Raw genomic sequence first — 20,462 nt, 5'->3', positions numbered from 1 at the left:
GATCAGAACACAGCATAAGCTACTGGAGCTAATAATAGCAAATATCACAGAAGCACTGGAATGTGAGAGTAGCATCCCAGGTTGAAGACACAAAAATTGGAACAAAAGCTGCTAAATACAATGGTGTTATAGGCCAGTTTGACTTCTGATAAGCATTTTTAAGACTAGAGAAAAACACAGGCCAACTTATCATGAAATATGATAAATTTCACTATGTAAAGCAAATACATCTGCAAGAATATTTTTATGAATTCAGAGTTATTGCATGTGGCAACCGTATCTAAGGTCACCACAGGCAGTAAGTACACTGTGTATATATATATATATATAAAATATTGACAAAAATAAGATATAATGAAATTACCGAAAGTGTTAGCAAACAAGAAGAAAAGGTATTAAAAAATTGAAATTAAAAATATTAAACTGGGTTATGGATCTGATGTACTACTAGTTATAGTAGAAAAAACCAGCAACCATAATGAAATATAGATAAATATATTATTATCAGTGTATTAGGTGGAGGTGCTGAACTGTCAGGTGTAATTACCATGGAAAAACTGAGAACACATGCATGGTAAAAACAGATTACCTGAAATAAAATAAAATTAAATTAAAGTTTAACATAAAAATAAATGATAGTACCGCAATAAGCTGGGTCTCTGTTTCTGTTATGTTTGTTTGTTATTTGGTTTTTAGGAGCATTAGCAACTAAAGCCATATTGCTCCGGGGATATGCGGTGGTCATTCCCTGACCTTTCCGCATCCTCCATATTTGGCAGTCATGGGCTCGAACCCTGGTCTAATCAAGAAGCGTGTGTGCTAAGCACTGCTGCTCCTGACCACCTGGCTACGGAGGCGCCTGTTTCTGTTATGATGTACACATTAAAAAGTGCGTACGTATACATCATAGTCGACCCGACAGAGACCAAAAGGAAGGATTAAAATTAAAGAATATATAAAATGTATAAAAAAAAAATAAAGTAAAGCTAAAATAATGCCGATAGAATCCTGTAAAAAGAACAAAATGAATGAAAAATAAGAAAACTTACGGTGTGCACGGACAGGAAAATGTTGAATTAGCTGAGTGCCACCAGATACCAAAGAAGAAAACAGAAAGTTCACTGTGTGGTGTATTTATGTCAGTTGAAGTAACCCAGAGTGGGGGGGAAAGAGTGTGAAATCATCAAAGTGAGCCATACCTGTGTAACGGGGAAGTAAGCCAAATGATGCAAAGTGCCAGCACAGGGAGAAACAAAAACTAACAAAGTAGTGTGAAAAGACACTAAACTTTTTTTAAGGAGAAAAAAGTAGTGATAATAGAGGAATAGCATCTTGATATTGCTTTCGGCCAGCTAATTACACGCAAGAAATAAATTGTAGTAATTAAGGACGTCTATGGATAAAGGGATGGATGAGGGGGAGAAGACAGAGAGTGGTAATCAATGGACACTGCTCATCGTGGACTAATAGTAGTAGTAGTAGTAGTAGTAGTGGCATGTTATGCAAGAAAGCAAGCGTATGAGCTTATGCAGCATCAGCCAAAAAAAAAAAAAAAAAAAAATCACACCATTCCCTCCAAATGCCTGTCCAGTTCCTCCTTAAATTTATTTAATCTGTCAACTTCCACAACGACAGATGGAAGTTTGTTCCAGCAATTAACCACCCGCTGGCTAAAGGAAAATTTCCGCACATCTATTCTACATCTGTCTTTTCTTAATTTGAATTTATGCCCCCTTAGGGTCGTAATCTGAACAAGTGGAAGGATCCCATCAGAATTCAGCGTGCTCAACCCATTCAAGGCCTTATATACCTCAATCAGATCACCGCGCAGGTGCCTAGTCTCCAGCCACTGCAATTTGCAGAACTTAAGCCTCTCTTGGTAAGAGGATCCCTTCATTCCCCTCACCAATCTTGTTGCCCTTCTCTGTACATGCTCAAGTAAATCTACATCCTTCCTAAAATGAGGCCTCCAGACCTGTACGCAGTACTCAAGGCGTGGCCTGACCATTGCCTTATACAGAGGGACAATCACCTCCTTCTCCCTGCTAGCAAAATTCCTATATATCATTGACAAAACCCCATGATCTGCCTGGCAGCCTGTCTGCATTGCCCAGAAAACTTCATATCTGACTGCACAATTACTCCCAGGTCTTTTTCATTTTCTACCACCTTAAGTGTAGTACCACACAGTTGGTACGTTTCTCTGGGATTACTTCTACCCATATGCAGTACTTCGCATTTGTCAAGGTTAAACTTCAGTTGCCACTTCTTAGCCCATCTGCCCAAATTATCTAGATCCTGTTGCAGTAGCACACTGCCATTACTGTCATTAACAACCCTGCCAACCCTTGTATTATCTGCAAACTTCGACATTAAGCCTGATATACCAGACTAATGTTATTAGTGGAGTCCCTCGGGGTTCAGTGTTGGGTCCATTGTTGTTTTCTGTATTTATAAATGATACTGATGATGGTATATCAAGCTTAATGTCCAAGTTTGCAGACGATACAAAGGTTGGCTGGGTTGTTAAGGACACTACTGACAGTATGCTGCTGCAACAGGATCTGGAAAGGTTGAGCAGATGGGCTGAGAGGTGGCAAATGAAGTTTAACATTGACAAATATAAAGTACTACATATGGGAAACAGTAACCCCAGAGTAATGTATCAACTCTTGGTACTACACTGACAGTGGTAGAGAATGAAAAGGACCTGAGGGTAATTGTGCAGGCAGATATGAAGTTTTCTGAACAGTGCAGATGGGCTGCAAGAGTAGCTCATGGTGTCTTGTCAATGATATACAGGAATTTTTCTAGCAGGGATAAGGATGTGATTATTCCCTTGTATAAGGCAATTGTCAGGCCACACCTTGAGTACTGTATACAGGTCTGGAGGCCTCATTTCAAGAAGGATGTAGAGCTGCTGGAATGAGCACAAAGGGCAACAAGATTAGTGAATGGAACAAAGGGTTGCTGTTACGAAGAAAGGCTTAAGTTTTGCAAATTACAATGTCTGGAGACTAGGCACCGGCGAGGTGATCTGATTGAGGTGTATAAAGCCTTGAATGGTTTGAGCATGCTCAATGCTGATGGGATCCTTCCTCTTGCTCAGAATAATCACCTGAGAGGGAATAAGTTCAAATTGAGGAAAGATAAATGTAGGATAGATGTGCGGAAATTTGCCTTTAGCCAGATAGTAGTTGGTTGGTGGAACAGACTTCCATCCCTTGTTGTGGAAGTTGATAGCCTAAATAAATTTAAGGCTCAGCTGGACAGGTATTTCGAACAAATGAAGGGGTGAAATGGGAGTGTTTTTTTTTTTTTTTTTTTTTTTTTTGGCTGATGCTGCATAAGGTTGCTTTCTTGCATCATATGCCTCTACTAATGCCAATGAAAGTAATTGAAAGAGAGGGAAATATAGTTGTGCTCCGGTTGCAAAACCTGTAAATAGTCAGTCCCAGGATGGATGACTGGACAAATGCTTCATGTGTTTAAGGCAGTATTAGTATTGTTAATAAAGAAATGTAACAAGAAGGAAAATAGAAATAAAAATAAAATAAACAAAACAGGACAAAACAAAATACCCCCATTGGTAGACAATCCATGGGCACAAGCTTTCTACATTGTGAGACACGACAGAGTCTAGAGGGTAGAAAACTATGCATTATGTACAGGCCTCAAAGTAAAATGAAGTCAGATTGTAAATATGTTGTTTAAATCAAAGTTGTAGTGTATAAGTTTTTTAAATTTTATAATATTTATTGCTTTTTGAAATGATGGTAGAGAAAAGCTGCTGGGAAATTATTGCATAGCAGGTTATTATGGAGTAGTTTGACGTTATCAGAAAAGAGACTATTGCTATTGCATATCGCTATTGACAAAGTAGTTAAAAGTCCTAGAACCCATGGCTTTGGGTACTATCATTTATTTTTATGTTAAACTTTAATTTACTTTCATTTTATTTCAGGTAATCTGTTTTTACCATGCATGTGTTCTCAATTTTTCCATGGTAATTACACCTGACAGTTCAGCACCTCCACCTAATACACTGATAATAATATATTTGTCTATATATATACATATAATTACTACTGTAAGAGTGTAATATGTACCATATGATAAAACTTTAGCATATAAGAAATAAGCAAGCATTAGGCCAAAAGAACCTCTAAAGACAAAGACAGCCTGTGCTGATTTACTTTGCTATACCCTGGAAATAAACATATAATTAGCAATAAAATAAAGAATATAAAATACAATAAAATAAAATAATGATTATGAGGTTAATTATTCATAATATGATACCTTGAATGAAACTTTTTTGAGGGCTAGCACCATTCAATATATCCAATCAATAATTAGCAAGGCTATCTGTTTCTGTTTGTTACCTGCCTGTTTAACTAGATCCAAATTATAAACCATCTGGTAATCTATACTTAAATTTAAATTTAACAGCAAACAAGCAAGATAACAGCTAGCCCAACAGATAGCTATGAAACAAATAATACAAAAATAATACAGAAAATGTACACCAACCATAATTATATTGAGCTGTGGTGTATTTATTATATACATGTGCAAAAGAAAGATTATGCTGAAATAAGGGGAATGGAGGTAAGAATAAGTAAAGCAATAGCATCTCAATTTCCCTCAAATTACTCTAATAGATCTTGAGGTATAAAAATTTAGAGTTAGAAAGTAAAAAGTGAAAAGCAAAGAAAATAGATTCTAATAATGGTACTTAGGATATACTGGGAGGATAGCATCTTGATATTGCTTTCGTACCAAAGTCGGACCCTGGTTGGAAAGAGGCTGACTTTGGTATGGGTTTTGCAACCCCAGACAGCCTGAGCACAACTATATTCCCCTTATTACACTTGCTTTCTGCTGTCCTTTAACAATACAATTTATTTCTCATGCGCGATTAGGCTAGCCAAAAGCAATATCAAGATGCTATCCTTCTGCTATCGCGTCTTTTTTCATCAAAGTTGAGTGTCACCGACTAGGTAGCGTAAGGTCTAACGGAAAACTAGATAGTGTAAGGTTTAACAGAAAACTAGATAGCGAGTACAGTAGTATCAATTAATCAGTAAAATTTATAATCTTATTAAATTTCATTGTCGATTGAATTGTACTTTAACTAAATAAATATAGCGACCTAGTTTTTACAAATGTAACATCATAAATTAATACATATAAGTTGACAGGGGATAAGAAAGTCATATAACGTAACTTGGAGATAACATTCGATACCGAAATACATATATATATATAGTGTTATAACTGCAAACAGCAGCAAAGCAAATGGCTCAAACTAATGGAAGTGCTGTGGCTCAGGGGAGAACCGAGGATGGCAGTTGTCCTCTGAATCACAGTCTATTGAAATGCACTGCTTGTTTGATGTTTGTGGATCAATCAGGAACAGGACATGATATTGCAAAGGGGAATGTCTTTGTGTGTGCACGATGTAAGGAGTGCGAGGAAATCAGGAGCCAATTCAGCATAGTTATGGGCTTATATGAGAGCTTGAAGGACAGGGTGGGATGCCCACAAAGGATTTAAATTGAGGGGCCCATCAAGCTCTCAGCTGCCCACATCAATGCCAGAGCTTGCTTTTGTTGTTTTGTTTGTTATTTGGTTTTTAGGAGCATTAGCAACTAAGGCCATATTGCTCTGGGGATATGCGGTGGTCATTCCCTGACCTTTCCGCATCCTCCATATTTGGTGGTCACAGGCTCGAACCCCGGTCTAATCAAGAAGCGTGTGCTACGCACTGCTGCTCCTGCCCACCTGGCTACGGAGGTACCTCCAGAGCTTGCAAGTGAAAATCAAGCAACACAGCGGCAAACCCCAAGGCAGAAAGCGATGGTCCCAAAGGAACTAGTTGTTGTAGGTGACTCTATTGCCACGGAAACGGAGAAAATATTGTTGAAAAAGGTTAGATGCAGCAAAGCAAATGGCTCAAACTAATGGAAGTGCTGTTGCTCGGGTCTGCTTTACAACATCATCAACCTTTGACAGGGGCAAAGGTTGATGATGTTGTAAAGCAGATATCATCTTTTAAGGTCCCAAAGGGTGATATTGTTGCACACATTGGCACTAATGATATTAAGAGTAGGAGACCGGCGGAATTACTTAACAAGTACAAGTCAATGCTGAAAACAAGCCATGAGTTAGAGTTGAATTTGAAAATGTCTGCAATTCTGACCATACACGATAGGAGGCAGTATATGATGAGAGCCTTTGGTCCTGGAGAGATTGTGCAAGACTGAAGGGGTAGAATTTTTCTCAGCCTGGTCTGTGCTTGTTAACAGGAGAGACTGGTTCTACAGGAATGGGATACACTTAAATAGAAAGAGTGCAAGAATATTTGCTGATACTACTGAGGCAGAGTAACGTGGGTCGGAAAACTGCTAGCTTGTGGGGATACATGGACTAATAGATTAACAGTAGCCGCTGGCACAGGTAAAAGTGATTCTTGCACTACTTCTATTGAAATGCAATTGAGCAGCAGCCTGGAAAGCAAGATAATGGGGATTTCCAGGACTGCTGGGAGTCATAGTGGAACAAGTAAATACATGGTTTGATTTGATTTGATTTGATTTTTTATGGCGCATCGGCAAGTAAATACATGGGCTGTGTTAGGGTAACTAAGAGTAGAAACAGGTGCATGTATAATTGCATGTACACCAATGCTAGGAGTATAGTTAATAAATTCGATGAGCTTTAAGTGCTAGTCAAGATATCAAAGGCAGATACTGTTGGGATATCAGAGACATGGTGTCATACAGACATAAGCAGAGCAGAACTGGAATTTGGGGAGTACAATGTGTACAGAAAGGATAGACAGGTCAGAAAGGGAGGAGGGGCTATGCTGTGTACAGTGGAGATGTGCAAATCTAAGGAAGTGCATCGAATTGATGTTGGTGGCCAATGCAATGTTGAGTCTGTTTTGTGTGACATAAGCACTGGGAAAGAAAAAATGAGAGTAGGTGTGTATGTTATAGGCCAAATGAATCTGATGAGTATAATGAGCAATTGTGCAGAGAAATAGAGTGTGCCAGTAAATCAAAGTGTCTTATAATGGGGGATTTTAATTTCCCAAAGATTGACTGGAATTTGTGGGTTGGTCACTCACACACTAGCAAGGCTTTTGTGGATTTATTGGATGATTGTTTTCTACATCAGCATGTTCGGGAGGCAACTAGAGGGAGTAATACTCTTGATCTGATTATCAGCAGTGATTCTTCATGCATTAAGAATCTGCAAATAAAGGAACCACTAGGTGGCAGTGATCACAGTGTGCTGAAGTGGGATTTATTCAAAGAGGTAACTAACATCAGGGGTAAAGGGAAGGGTTTTTGCTTTTGTAAAGGTGACTACGATGGTCTGAGACAGTATTTAAATTCTATACAGTGGGACCAACTGATGATGTTACCAACAGCAAATTTAAAATGGGAAGCATTCAAAGAACTTATCTTGGAAGCTACTAGGCTTTACATACCAACTAAGAAATATTGTTCAAGGTTTAGGCCTAAATGGATGTCAGATGAACTAAAGAGACATATGGCAGAGAAGAAAAATGCATGGGACACATATAAATTAACATGTGACACAGAAGCCTATGATAGATATAAGTTGATCTGTAACCAAGTTACAAAGGAGGTTAGGCAGGCGAAGGCAGATTACGAGAAATCTTTGGCAAGGGATGCAAAGAAAAACAGCATCTACATTTACATCTACATTTACACATGAGGAGTTATTCAGGGAGGGGTATTCAACTCTGGCAGTAAGCTAGATAATCTTGTAATAACTGAGAGTAAAGTGGAGGAGAAATTGTTGAAGATAAACATAAGAAAGGCACCTGGGGTGGATGGAATCTACCCAGTTATATTAAAGTAGGCAGCAAAGGAAGTAAGCAAACCCTTAGCCATTATTATGAGAGCTTCTCTGGACTCAGGGGAGGTACCCATGGACTGGAGATGTGCAAATGTGACCCCAATCCACAAAGGAGGAGTTGTTGTAGTTTGGTTTTCAGGAGCATTAGCAACTAAGGCCATATTGCTCCATGGATTCCCTGACCATGCCACATCCTCCGTATTTGGTGGTCACAGGCTCGAACCCCAGTCTAATCAAGAAGCATGTGCTACACACTGCTGCTCCTGCCCAACTGGCTACGGAGGTGCCCCCCACAAAGGAGGATCAAAGGGAGACACACGTAATTACAGACCTGTTGGTTTAACTTCTGTTCCAGGAAAATTAATGGAGACACTGGTTAAAGAAGCATTGCAGGATCATTTAGACAAGACTTCAGTTATAGCTCGGACACAGCATGGGTTTGTTAAGGGGAAGTCTTGTCTGACTAATTTCATTGGATACTATAATGTAGTCACAAAGGAAGTGGATGCAAAGAATAACTTTGATATATGATATATTTGGATCTTAGAAAAGCCTTTGATACTGTTGCACATGGAAGACTGCTGACAAATTGGAGCAGTGTGGCAGTCTTCCAAATTGCTGCTATGGATAAAGGGATGGTTGAGTGGGAGAAGACAGAGAATGGTAATCAATGGACACTGCTCTTCGTGGACTAATGTTATTAGTGGAGTTCCTCAGGGTTCAGTGTTGGGTTCATTGTTGTTTTCAGTTTGTTTGTTTTTGTTATTTGGTTTTTATGAGCATTAGCAACTAAGGCTATATTGCTCCGGGATATGTGGTGGTCATTGCCCTGACCTTTCCACATCCTCCGTATTTGGTGGTGATGGGCTTGAACCCCGGTCTAATAAAGAAGCGTGTGCTACGCACTGCTGCTCCTTCCCACCTGGCTACGGAGGCGCCTGTTGTTTTCAGTATTTATAAATGATATTGTTGATGGGATATCAGGCTTAATGTCCAAATTTGCAGACGATATGAAGGTTGGCAGGGTTTTAATGACACTTATGACAGTACACTGCTGCAAAAGGATCTAGAAAAGTTGAGCAGATGGGCTGAGAGGTGGCAAAGGAAGTTTAACATTTACAAATGTAAAGTACTACATAGGGGAAACAGCAACCCCAGAGAAACGTATCGACTATGTGGTACTACACTGACAGTGGTAGAGAATGAAAAGGACCTGGGGGTAATTGTGCAGGCAGATATGAAGTTTTCTGAGCAGTGCAGATGGTCTGCAAGAGTAGCACGTGGTGTCTTGTCAATGATATACAGGAATTTTTCTAGCAGGGATAAGGAGGTGATTATCCCCTTGTATAAGGCAATCATCAGGCCACACCTTGAGTACTGTATACAGGTCTGGAGGCGCCTCATTTGAAGAAGAATGTAGAGCTGTTGGAACGAGTACAGAGAAGGGTAACAAGATTAGTGAATAGAACAAAGAGTTACTCTTACAAAGAAAGCCTTAAGTTTTGCAAATTACGGTGTCTGGAAACTAGGCACCTGCTAGGTGATCTGATTGAGTTGTATAAAGCCTTGAATGGTTTGAGCATGCTCAATGCTGATGGAATTCTTCCTCTTGCTCAGAATAATCGCCTGAGAGGGCATAAATTCAAATTGAGGATAGACGGTTGCAGGATAGATGTGTGGAAGTTTGCCTTTGGCCAGCAGGTGGTTGATTGCTGGAACAAACTTCCATCTGCCGTTGTAGAAGTTGATGGTTTAAATAGATTCAAGGGAAAACTTGACAAATATTTGGAACGAGAGAATGGGTGAAATACGGGGTTTTTTTTTTTTTTTTTTCTATATAAGCTTGCTTTCTTGCATCATGTGCCCTTGCTAATGCTAATGTCTTTTCAACACTACTTTGATAGTCATTTATTTTCCCTTTGCTGACACATCTGCCTCATTTGTTTAATTGCTTACTTCTCTGTCACACGAGCACGGTTCACTTTGACCATTTCACCCCCCCACATTTGGGGTTACTTCAACCAATATAAATATACATAGATTCTGAAGGAAAGACACCTCATAATCTGTAATGACAATTTTATTGTCCATTACTCCATTTCACAGGGCGTTCTCTCCTAATTCGTTCCACGACCTCAAAAGTTGAAATTTTCGCTATATAACTCTCTAAAAGGTCATTTTTATAGTGTAAATTGTATTAGTTACCAATTCAAATCATTAAAATGCACTACACTTTCACTGTTATCATATGTTCTGTCATAAGAACCAATTTTGAACGGCTTTGTGATATTTTTGGAGCACATTTCTGGAGGTCACGACCATAAAACAATAAAAACAATTTGCACTTTCCAGTTTATTGAGCTTTTCTGTTACCACAAGCAATTATAAACAGGTAGTAAACTTGATGTTATTGCATTTGAGAAAATACCAATAGCTGGAGTTGTGTGGTTTTTTAACATTGGTGAAATATATTTCCCTTTTAATGAAATCTTCGATTGTATAAAAAACATAAATAAATTTTCAGAATCTTCTCTTCATTCTGTTTTTTTTTTTAAGCTTCGTAAACTTGTTACTCCATGCAAGTCGTGTTAGTTGTAATTTGTGCGTTTCGTTAAAAAATGCTTATGCATGTTCTTGAAATTTATAAAGAAAAGAGAAGATTATCCTGGAAATAAATGGCTCTTGAAGAAGACTCCTCCTTTTGTGCAACAAACCAACGAGTGCCGAGCCAATAATGAGTGATAAACAAGTGTGCATTTAGTTGATGATGAAGAATAAACATTCTTTAACATTTGTAAGTCATAAATAATTTCTTTATTATTATAATTTGCTTGATTTTACAGGCTATGTTTTCATTTCTTTGGATAAATCAATCATTGTTTAAGCAAACTAATTAGCTAACTAATTTCACTGTTGATAACGAACCCCTATTTTTAATATTATGTCTATGGGAAATAAATTCCTGCTTTATGAGTGTGCGCTAGGAACGAATTAACTCGTAAAGTCAGGATCTACCTGTATTGAATACTGGCTCTTGAGATGGTTGAACAGGATCTCAAATCATCCACTTACTATCTCTAGAGCCATCCTACTTTCCAATCTCAGCATTCCTCCCAGGAAACAGACAATTAACACAAGAAACATTTTCACATTAGCCCAACTGCTAATAGGAAGATTAGACGCTTCCAGTATTGTTGTTTCACTCTCGTCGAGAAGCCACCAGGATTGCTGAAACAAGACATCCTCTTCAAAGCAACTTAAAAAACTGGACAGCCTAAGTCACTTTTTTCCAGCAAACACAATAGAACTTTTCAATCAACTAAGAATTGAACCAGAAAATCTCTGTAACGAAAAAGTCTACAGATTGAAAGTTTTTGCCGACTCTTATCGTATTGTGCAACTGTAGTGCACAGCCTCTAGGCTCAAAAACTGCATTTAATTGATCCCTTTTAACTATATATTCTCAGTATTTTAGATTCAACCTAAGACATCAAAATTTTAAATATTCTATGATGTTCAAAGATGCCAAAAATTTAAATATTCTATTATAAAATCATAATTACTCATGTATTTCAAAATTCTGTGTTCAACCTTTCAGGGTAAACATCCCATGGACTTTGTAACCTTTTGCTCATGGGGTCCGCTTCACACCTTAGAATGTAACTCACACCCTTCTAGTCAGTGGCTGTTCTAGGGTGTCTCCTTAACAGAGAAATTTCTTTGGTCTTCCATACAGCCCTACATTCGTTACACTCCGCTAATTTCACTATCTCTAGTCTGATCCTACAGTAAGTTGTCAAAAAAATCTGACTTTATTCTTTCATCTTAAGTTTACTTTGTTTAAATTTCAAACTGGGTATTCTGCCTTCTTTCATACTTTCACTTTTTGTTCCTTTAACAGAATTTTCAGTTTTATTTTAGCATTTTACTTTTATTTACTTATTTATTTTTGAATTATATTTGGTCTCTTCCTTTTTGGTCTCTGTTGGGTCAGCTATGATGTATAAGTTTCATACATATACATCATAACACAAACAGAGACCTTACCTATTCCTGTGGCTCCTACCCATAGTTAAAGTCCTAGGACCTACAGCACTAGGTGCCCTTTTTTTTTTTTTTTTATGTTAATCTTAATTTCAGGTAAACTGCAATACGTACTCGAACGTACTACATACGTAGTTTTGCATGTGGTGCAGACTGCGGCTAGCAGAGTGAATTCAATTAAATATATACAAAATATATATATATATATATATATATAGACAAATGTATTTTATTAGTATATAGAGTAGGGTTGCTGACCTGTCAAGTGTAATTACAATGGAACAAATTGAGAATGCCTGCAAGATAAAAGTCAGGAATGCTAACTGTTAGTCGGTCTTAGAAATAGAATAAGAATATTTAAAGGAATTTGACTTTTTGTAGGATTTAAAATCTTATACTTGTTATATTACTTTATTATTATCAAATATCACCATTCTCGTTACCGGAATACCAAAATGATTTATCTTTATTACCAACTAATTTTTAATTACCAAATTCCTGCCAATTTGGTAACTGATGTCCTGCAAGATATTGTTTCAATCCTGTAGCCAGTAAAAATTGATTGGTGCAGAGAAATTATGCAGCCGTGATCCAACTTTGCTAACCGCTGAAGGAGTATTTGCTTTCATTATTAATGAGTTACAACAACAAAAGTCAGAATTTGCCAAGATGAGAACTCTCTTATAAAATGGATTAATGAGAGAAGGAATATGACTTTGGTCAGCCTGCTTCAGTAATTAAATACTGGGGGAAATTATGTGAATTCTGCAGTGACGCCTGGCCTCCAATTGTTTACCAAAGAATCATTAGAATTTTCTAAGATGACTGATTACACTAGATGAATCTCCATCTAGCCCTGTCTCTCACAATCAGTAGATGAAGAAAATAAATAAATTGCGCAACCCATGAGTCCCATGACATTGAGAGAAAATTCAAAAGCATTGAGAAAATTCAATCTAAAACAAAATTTGTCTTGGATTGAATTTTTACTCAGGATCACAAACAGTGTTTATGCCTGGTTTTGAAGCAAGGATTGCAATTATTTGAGGCAACTGCAGACAGAGCTTCCAACATTTTGCATTTAGTTTATTCACTAAAAACCATTCCACCAACTTCTGTTGAATAAAAGAGAGAGCATTTTCTGCAGTCGGTTTATTTATCATAAAGTTGAGAACTAGCCTTAGTGACAGGAGTATTGATGATTTGTGTTTTTTAAGGAGTTATTATCAAATTACATTAAATAAATTTATTTTTGATTGTAAATGTCGAAATTTTAAATAAAAAGTCTTCATTTTTTAAAAGAAAGTTAATTTTTTGTTATTTTTTCACAAAGAAATTTATTTTAGTTGTAAATAAAGAAATATAATGTTCTAGTCTTTCTTTGTTTCCTGTAAATTGTTTAATTTTTAAATATATAAATAAACAGTCGATTTTTCAATTCCTACTATTAGTTCACACTCTCCCTATATATATTTATATATCTTGTTCAAATTTTCAATCGTTAATAAAATACTTTTTATTCATCCACTCAAGTTCAAATACATTTTTTTAAACTGGCAGTGGATGACACTTGATGTTAATACAGTTTTTTCAAATATTAATTCATTAATTAAATTTAATTAATTAATTTTAGTTTTATATGGGAGAAAAAAATTTCTCTTATATAAGATATTTAGCAGGATATAAATTTAGGAATAAAATTGAAATCAACAGGCAATAGCTCAATCGGTAAAATGCAAGGATTTCAGTATTTTTCACATGAAGGTGAAGAATGCGAGTTCAATTCTTGCGAAAATCAATAATTTTTTGATAAATTTTTGAAGTCGAAAGTCGAAAGTTCGTTGTTGACCTAAGTAGGAATTGACTTTAAAAAATTTTTTTTTATATTACTTGTTCTAAATTTATACAACCATTCCCGGGATCCCGAGAATCAGTAAAATTTCCTGGGAAGAAAAAATTTGTATATTTGAGAAGTCCTAGTCAGCAGTGTATTGTGTCACTGTCGCTCTCCAGTTGAATGAAACAGTTCAAGACAGATGTCGACGGCCAAGTTCATCCACCATCTTTCTCCACCCTCAGCACTGTCCACGATGAAATGTTATTCTGGAAATGGCATATTCCCAATACACCCTTGATACTGTCAAACGGGGACAGTGCAATTTCTGTACCACCTCCACAATAGAGTGACTCATGCATCGGGCACCCACTATCATCCTTCTTTCAAAGTCAGTTAACTCATGACATTTATCCATATTGACATTGAATTACCGTGTACGTGAATACAGTGATGTAGTGTACCTATAAACCTGCCAGGCGGTGGGTTCGTCCACTAGTGAGAGGGGTGACACCATCGCATTGTCCAGTAACCAGGTATCCCATGAATTCTGTCCTTTCAGTGTATATATGCATCCCATGACCTTTCTTTTCTGCCACATGTCTCAATAGTTCATCTGACATCCATTTAGGTCTATGCCTATTGTTTTATATTTCTTTGTTGGTATGAAAAGACTAGTAGCCTCTTTGATTACTTCCCTGAATACTTTCCATTTAGAATTTGCTATAGGTAAAAATATGTTGGTCTCTTTACCCTTGACAGTAGTTATTCCTTTAATTAAATTCCCCATTAGTACACTGTGATAGCTGCCACCCAGTGGGTCTTTTACCTGCAGATTCTTAATGCATGAAGATCACTACTGATAACAAGATCAAAGGTATTGCTTCCTCTTGTTGCCTCTCTAACATGCTGCTGTAGAAAATAGTAATCCAATAAATCCATAAACGTCTTGCTAGTGTGTGTGAGTGACCGACCCACAAATTCCAGTTAACATCTCGAAAGTTAAAATCCCACATTATGAGATATTCTGATTTGCTGGCCTACTCGATTTCCCTCTATAGCTGTTTGGTATATTCATCACAGCCATTTAGGCTATAACACACCAAACTGACTCAACATTGCACTCATCAACCAAGTCAACTGGATGTACTGCCTTAGATTTAATATTCTTCTTAACTAAGAGCATAACCACTCCATCTCTCCTGTCTGTTCTTCCTGTATACATTGTACTCCCCATATTCAAATTCAGCATTTCCTACAATGTCTACATTTGAAGACTTAATCAGTACTTCAAATTCATCAAATTTATTTACAATGCTTCTGACATTATTGTACATACAAGTATACATACATGCATGTTCTAAGAGAAAGAACACGCATACACGCGTGTTCTTTCTCTTAGCTACCCTAACATAGCCCATATATTCATTTGTTTCATGCTGACCCACAGCAGGGCCTGAAATCCCAGACACCTTGCTTTCCAGGCTGCTGCATGTAGTAACAGTAGCAATGCAAGAATCACTTTCAACTCTGCCTGTAGCTATAATTAAACTATTACTCTGTGTATCCCTCCAAGCTAGCAGTTTTCCAACCCACCTATCACTGCCTCGATAACATCAGCAAACATTCTTACACCCCTTCTATTCAAGTGTATCTCATCCCTGTAAAAACAGTCTCTCCTGTTAAAGCACAGACCATGCTAAGCAAAATTCTACCTCAAAGAGCCTTCACATTTTCTCCAGGGCCGAACTGACTGATAAAGCTCTCAACACATACTCCCTCCTATTGCGTCTAGGCAGAATTCCAGACACTTTTAAATTCAATCCTAACTCACAGCTTTTTGCCAACATCGTCCTGTATTTTATTATTATTAGCCATATGGCACAAGGAAGAGTGAGGCTTATGCTGCACCAGCCAAAAAAAATTCCCGAGTTACCCTGAGTGAGACAGAGCGAGAGAGTGTCAGAAGTAGAAAGGAATCACCAAGAAAGAGAAGAATGATGATATTAAGCTCAGGACCCTGGGTGTGTGCCAAGCCCATACTCACCAGATATGAGCCCCTGGTTAAGTAAGTTCTCAGATCTCGTACTCTAAATATCATTAGTGCCAACATGTACAATAATATCACTTTTTGTGCCTTTAAAAGATGATCTCTACTCTGCAACATCATCTTATTTTGCCCCTGGCAGACATACCCTGGTCCTATTCTGCTTATCCTTCTTGCACAACATATTTCCCTGACAATAGAGTCACTGACAATAACTAGCTCCTGTGAGACCAGTGCATTCTGCCTTGAAGATTGCCGTTGTGTTGACTGATCTGCAAGAGTGAGCTCTGGCATTGAGTTAGGCAGCTGAGAGTTTGATGGCCCTATTTCGATTCCTTTGAGCACATCTATCCTACTCTTTGAACTCTCATAAATACCCATAAGAACATTGAGTTGGTGCCTAATTTCTTCACACTCTCTGCACCTAACATGCACAAAGATATCCTCCTTGGCTGGATCATGTCATGTTCCAGAAAGCTCTGCAGACATTTCACAAGTTGCACATTTTTTTAGGCTCTCTGATGCATTTGGAGAATCACTCCCTTTGGTTCTTCCCTGACCCACAGCACTCCCGCTACTTTGTGCCCATTGCTTTTTTGCTCTAGTCTGGGGCATGATTTCTGTTTAGATACAATTTAATTGATTAACAATGAAAATTAATAAGGTTAATACACTGAGTGTTTTTGTAGTTAATGTCAAACAACATTAACTACAAAATCATTTTGTAGTTGATGTTTTTATAATTAACCAAAAAAAAGATCATTTGAAATTTTCTTTGTTTACCGGAAATGTACTTACAGCCTAAGCTAACTTGTAAAGTACTAGAGAAGTACAATTCCATGACACGATATGCATTTTTATTTGTATAGAATAAAACTAAAGTTATCGCAAAAAGAAAATGCAATTTTGTTGTTAACGTTGTTTGACACCAAACCCTCGATTTAATTGATTTGACAATACTACACTAAGTTAACAGATTCCTAAATGCAGTGATACGTATTACGTACCAAGTTCAAGACATACATTACGCTATACCATAATGATCACAATGTTAAATTAGTTATATCCTTGCTAAAAAGTTAAAATTCTTTAACTAAACACAAAGAAGATATATGCCTAACAAGTGATTAGAACCTTTGAGCTACTAATTTATCACAATTAAAATCCTACTATTCATCTGCACTACTCATTACATTAGGTTTTTTAGAAAGACTGAATGGAGGTTAATTAGGGAGAGAGGTTAAAATATTCACAGATGAAGTAAAATGCAGATGGATGGAGTTAATTGATGAGCCAATTTGATGCATTTTCGATTGTGTCAGATCTGGAGCTAGGAGAATGTAGATGGTAGTTTAAATGCAGTAATGAGGGTATTACTGCATTTAAGAGTTGCAGTTAATGCCTTATACAACAGGGTCTGGCTGGATGTGGGGCATCCAGCCAGACCCAGGTACAAGAGAGAGTGCACAAGGGAGAATAGTGAGGTTTTATAGATGATTGCCACTCCACCATCTCTATATTGATCCCTTGAAATAAAGAGGGAGTTATAGCCTGCAAGATTAGCACAAAAGAATACTCCTGATTCTGGTCAAGCTACATTTCTATAAGGCACAGAATATCAATAAATTGTGAAAGAAATATCTGTTCAATGGTTTCCAGCTTATTGTGCAGACTACATATTTTGATAAACAATTCTGAGCATTCGGGAGCAGGGAATTTTGGCCAGAGTGACTGGTCTCATAGGCACTTTTCTTCTGGTTATTCACCTTGGGAAGGCTGAGATCCTTGTAAGAATAGGTATTGTTCGTGTCAGACGGCACCTGGGATTTCTCCCATCTCTGCTGTAAGAATAGGTATTATGAAATTTTTTCCATACCTGTGGTAACTGATGAACAATCGAGTAGGTTGTTGTTGTTTGGTTTTTAGGAGCATTAGCAACTAAGGCCATATTGCTCCGGGAATATGCAGTGGTCATTCCCTGACCTTTCCGCATCCTCCGTATTTGGTGGTGACGGGCCCGGTCTAATCAAGAAGCGTGTGCTACACACTGCTGCTCCTTCCCACCTGACTACAGAGGCGCCTGAGTAGGTTGTCATGCATTGATTGTTCATGAGCCATCCAATGGGTTCGCGCCGGTCTTTCTCAGATGCACAAGCAGACTGCTTATGGGAGAGTTGAGATATTGTCCTATTAAAGAAGGAGCTTATGAGAGTTCCAGTAGGCTACATAGATGGGTTATTCACTCACTTCTAACACAAACAATTCTAAATGAGGAGTATGATGGCATTTTTTCCAGTAACTGTTGTACTGTTACAGAGAGATTGAGGTCTTCCTTAATGGCTCTAGCAATTTCTTCAGGTGTGGTGTGAGGTCAAGTCTTAACACAAATAGAGTCTTGCAGGCTACTCTGCTATTCTGTTGGCTGACCTGAAGCTTGGAAGATGAGGAAGTGCCAGATTCAAAGTTTCAGGTGATGCAACAGAGAATCATCAGAAAGTGGTTTGGAACTGCATGGATCCACTTGTGGTAAATTTTCTTGTGGTAAACTTGTAGTAAATTTTCACGGATGGCATCTGTTGTTGGGAGCTTTCAGTATGCTAGTTGTCAATATGTTCCTCACTTCCTTGGTTACCAAAATATTCATCTTGCATTGCTTTCAGCGAAGTTTATTGCAGAAAGAATATGACAACTTTGATAAACTCAAACAGCTTGAACAACCAAAGTAAAAAGAACATAAGGTTTGTCTACAAATATCCTTGCATCTGATAGTGAGTAACAATCTGATTGTAGTGATCCTGTGGCATGGAATTTGGTTGGAAGTGAAGCCTGCCTATTCTTCACGGAAAACAGTGAGCAATGGCCGAAAGTGCACGTGCCCACATGTGGTTTCATGGTTGGAACATGTGGTTTCTCTAAATTCTAAACTTAAAATTGAATTTAATATTTATATTTAACTTTTTAATTTTGCTATTAAATCTGATTAAACATGAACATTAAAACTGAAAAGTTAAACTTTAATGTTAGATTTAAATTCCAGTTTAATAAACTGTTTTAAAACCAATGCAATGAAGTTTCCTTGCAAGCTATATTACATTATGAATTTTTCCCTAGCATACTATATTTCTATAGTATTATTCTATAGTATTTCTCTAGCTATAGAAATATAATATATTTCTATAGCTAGAGAAAAATTCAAAACTCGAGCAGCCAATACAACAAAGATTCTCAAAAGCAACACAAGACTAGGGGAATTTTTTATTTTATACAGAAAGAAAATGAAAAAAAAAAAGGTATCTTACCTTACACTTAATAACTTAAAATTGCTAATAAATGAAAGATATTTAATATTTTAAGCTGAAATTTCTAATCTCAAGGAAATTTACTATTACTACCAACCCTAGTTGTTATTAAGTCGCTTATGAGAATTGGAGCACGTGATTTTCGCTTCGGTTTAATTTCTTCTTCAACTTCCGACATGCTTTTTTCTGCATTCCAGTTCTTTTCTTTGTTTCCTTTAGATTCTTTCGTACATGTCTCGTTTTTCACAGATGAAACATCTAGTAATACCACATTGAGATAATTAGTAAAAAACAAGGATTTCTATAAAAAATTTTCTTTTTCTAAAAAGAAGGCAAGCAATAATCACTAAGGATAATAATATGAAATCATAACATTGAGATGAACTACAAGTGGCCATAAAGAAACAATATAAAAATATGTGAAAGAAAGAAATTTCAGATTTCCATGTAAACATATTAATTTGCATACGAGAAAACAACTTAAGTTTTACTATGAGTGTTTAATTTACATGACAATAAATATTATTCAAGATGTCCTCCCACTGAATCAATAGCAGCTCTAATTCAAGTAATGAAACTGCAAACAGCAAAAGGAAAGCTGATCCAAAACGCATTCATTATTCCTATTCAGATTACCCTCTGGTTGTTGTTACATCTTTTGAGTCATTTCTGTATTGCATGATTTTAAATGATTCCACAACAAGTATCAAATCTAGGCTATGATGAGCCACTTTATTTCAAAAGTTCTAGTAATGTTTCACTCAGAAAAAGCAACCCCTTTAATAATCTTAAAAAATCAGCAAGAAATTCAAAATTGTTCAACTTTTAAAATCAACTTTATTTTCACTCCCTTATCAACACAACTGTGAAAAATCCATTTTATATTAAAACATTTAATTTTTTTTAAAAATAAAACGCCCTCTGTAGCAATATTAATTTTTTTTTTTATAACCTTTCTTATTTGGGCACTATCTACACTGTCAGTAAGAGAAATGTAAATAAAAAAAACTAAATAAAAAAAAAAAAACTGCATATTTCAACAATTGAATGCTAGTTAACTCTTCAATAACATGAATCCAGAAAGTGTAACAATTGGAGGTGATACCATAAAATGTAAAACCAACATTCTTCACAATTGGATCCAAGAGAATCCACTAATTTTAAATTCTTGTTTTTCAACACATGCATCTATGAATTCAACTATGAAGAACACATTTAACTCAATCCTGGATTTTTTCTGTTTGTGCAAATTCTGGACTTTTCAGTAGGAAAGGAAAAAAAAACGCCTTTGTTTCTGGCTGATTGGACCAAGTAAACAAAGAGCAGAGGTGGACTAACCATA

At 36.8% G+C, this 20,462-nt stretch overlaps 1 protein-coding gene across 1 annotated transcript in view; it reads right to left on the bottom strand.

Annotated features, from left to right (window-relative positions):
* The window catches only part of Sbp2 (SECIS-binding protein 2), a 303,049-nt gene that overhangs the window by 101,346 nt on the left and 181,241 nt on the right, over nucleotides 1-20,462 (bottom strand). Inside the window, exon 7 of the mRNA XM_090389376.1 lies at nucleotides 19,218-19,378. Within this exon, the coding sequence (XP_090245502.1) occupies nucleotides 19,218-19,378 (161 nt within the window). The remainder of the gene's footprint in view (nucleotides 1-19,217; nucleotides 19,379-20,462) is intronic.

This window comes from Mastigoproctus giganteus, unplaced genomic scaffold (genome assembly GCF_048544385.1).
Source record: "Mastigoproctus giganteus isolate SK-2022 unplaced genomic scaffold, ASM4854438v1 scaffold_15, whole genome shotgun sequence".
In the NCBI taxonomy this organism is placed as follows: domain Eukaryota; kingdom Metazoa; phylum Arthropoda; class Arachnida; order Uropygi; family Thelyphonidae; genus Mastigoproctus; species Mastigoproctus giganteus.
The sequence above is the reverse complement of the archived record's forward strand: the minus strand, read 5'-3'. Positions and strand labels throughout refer to the sequence as shown.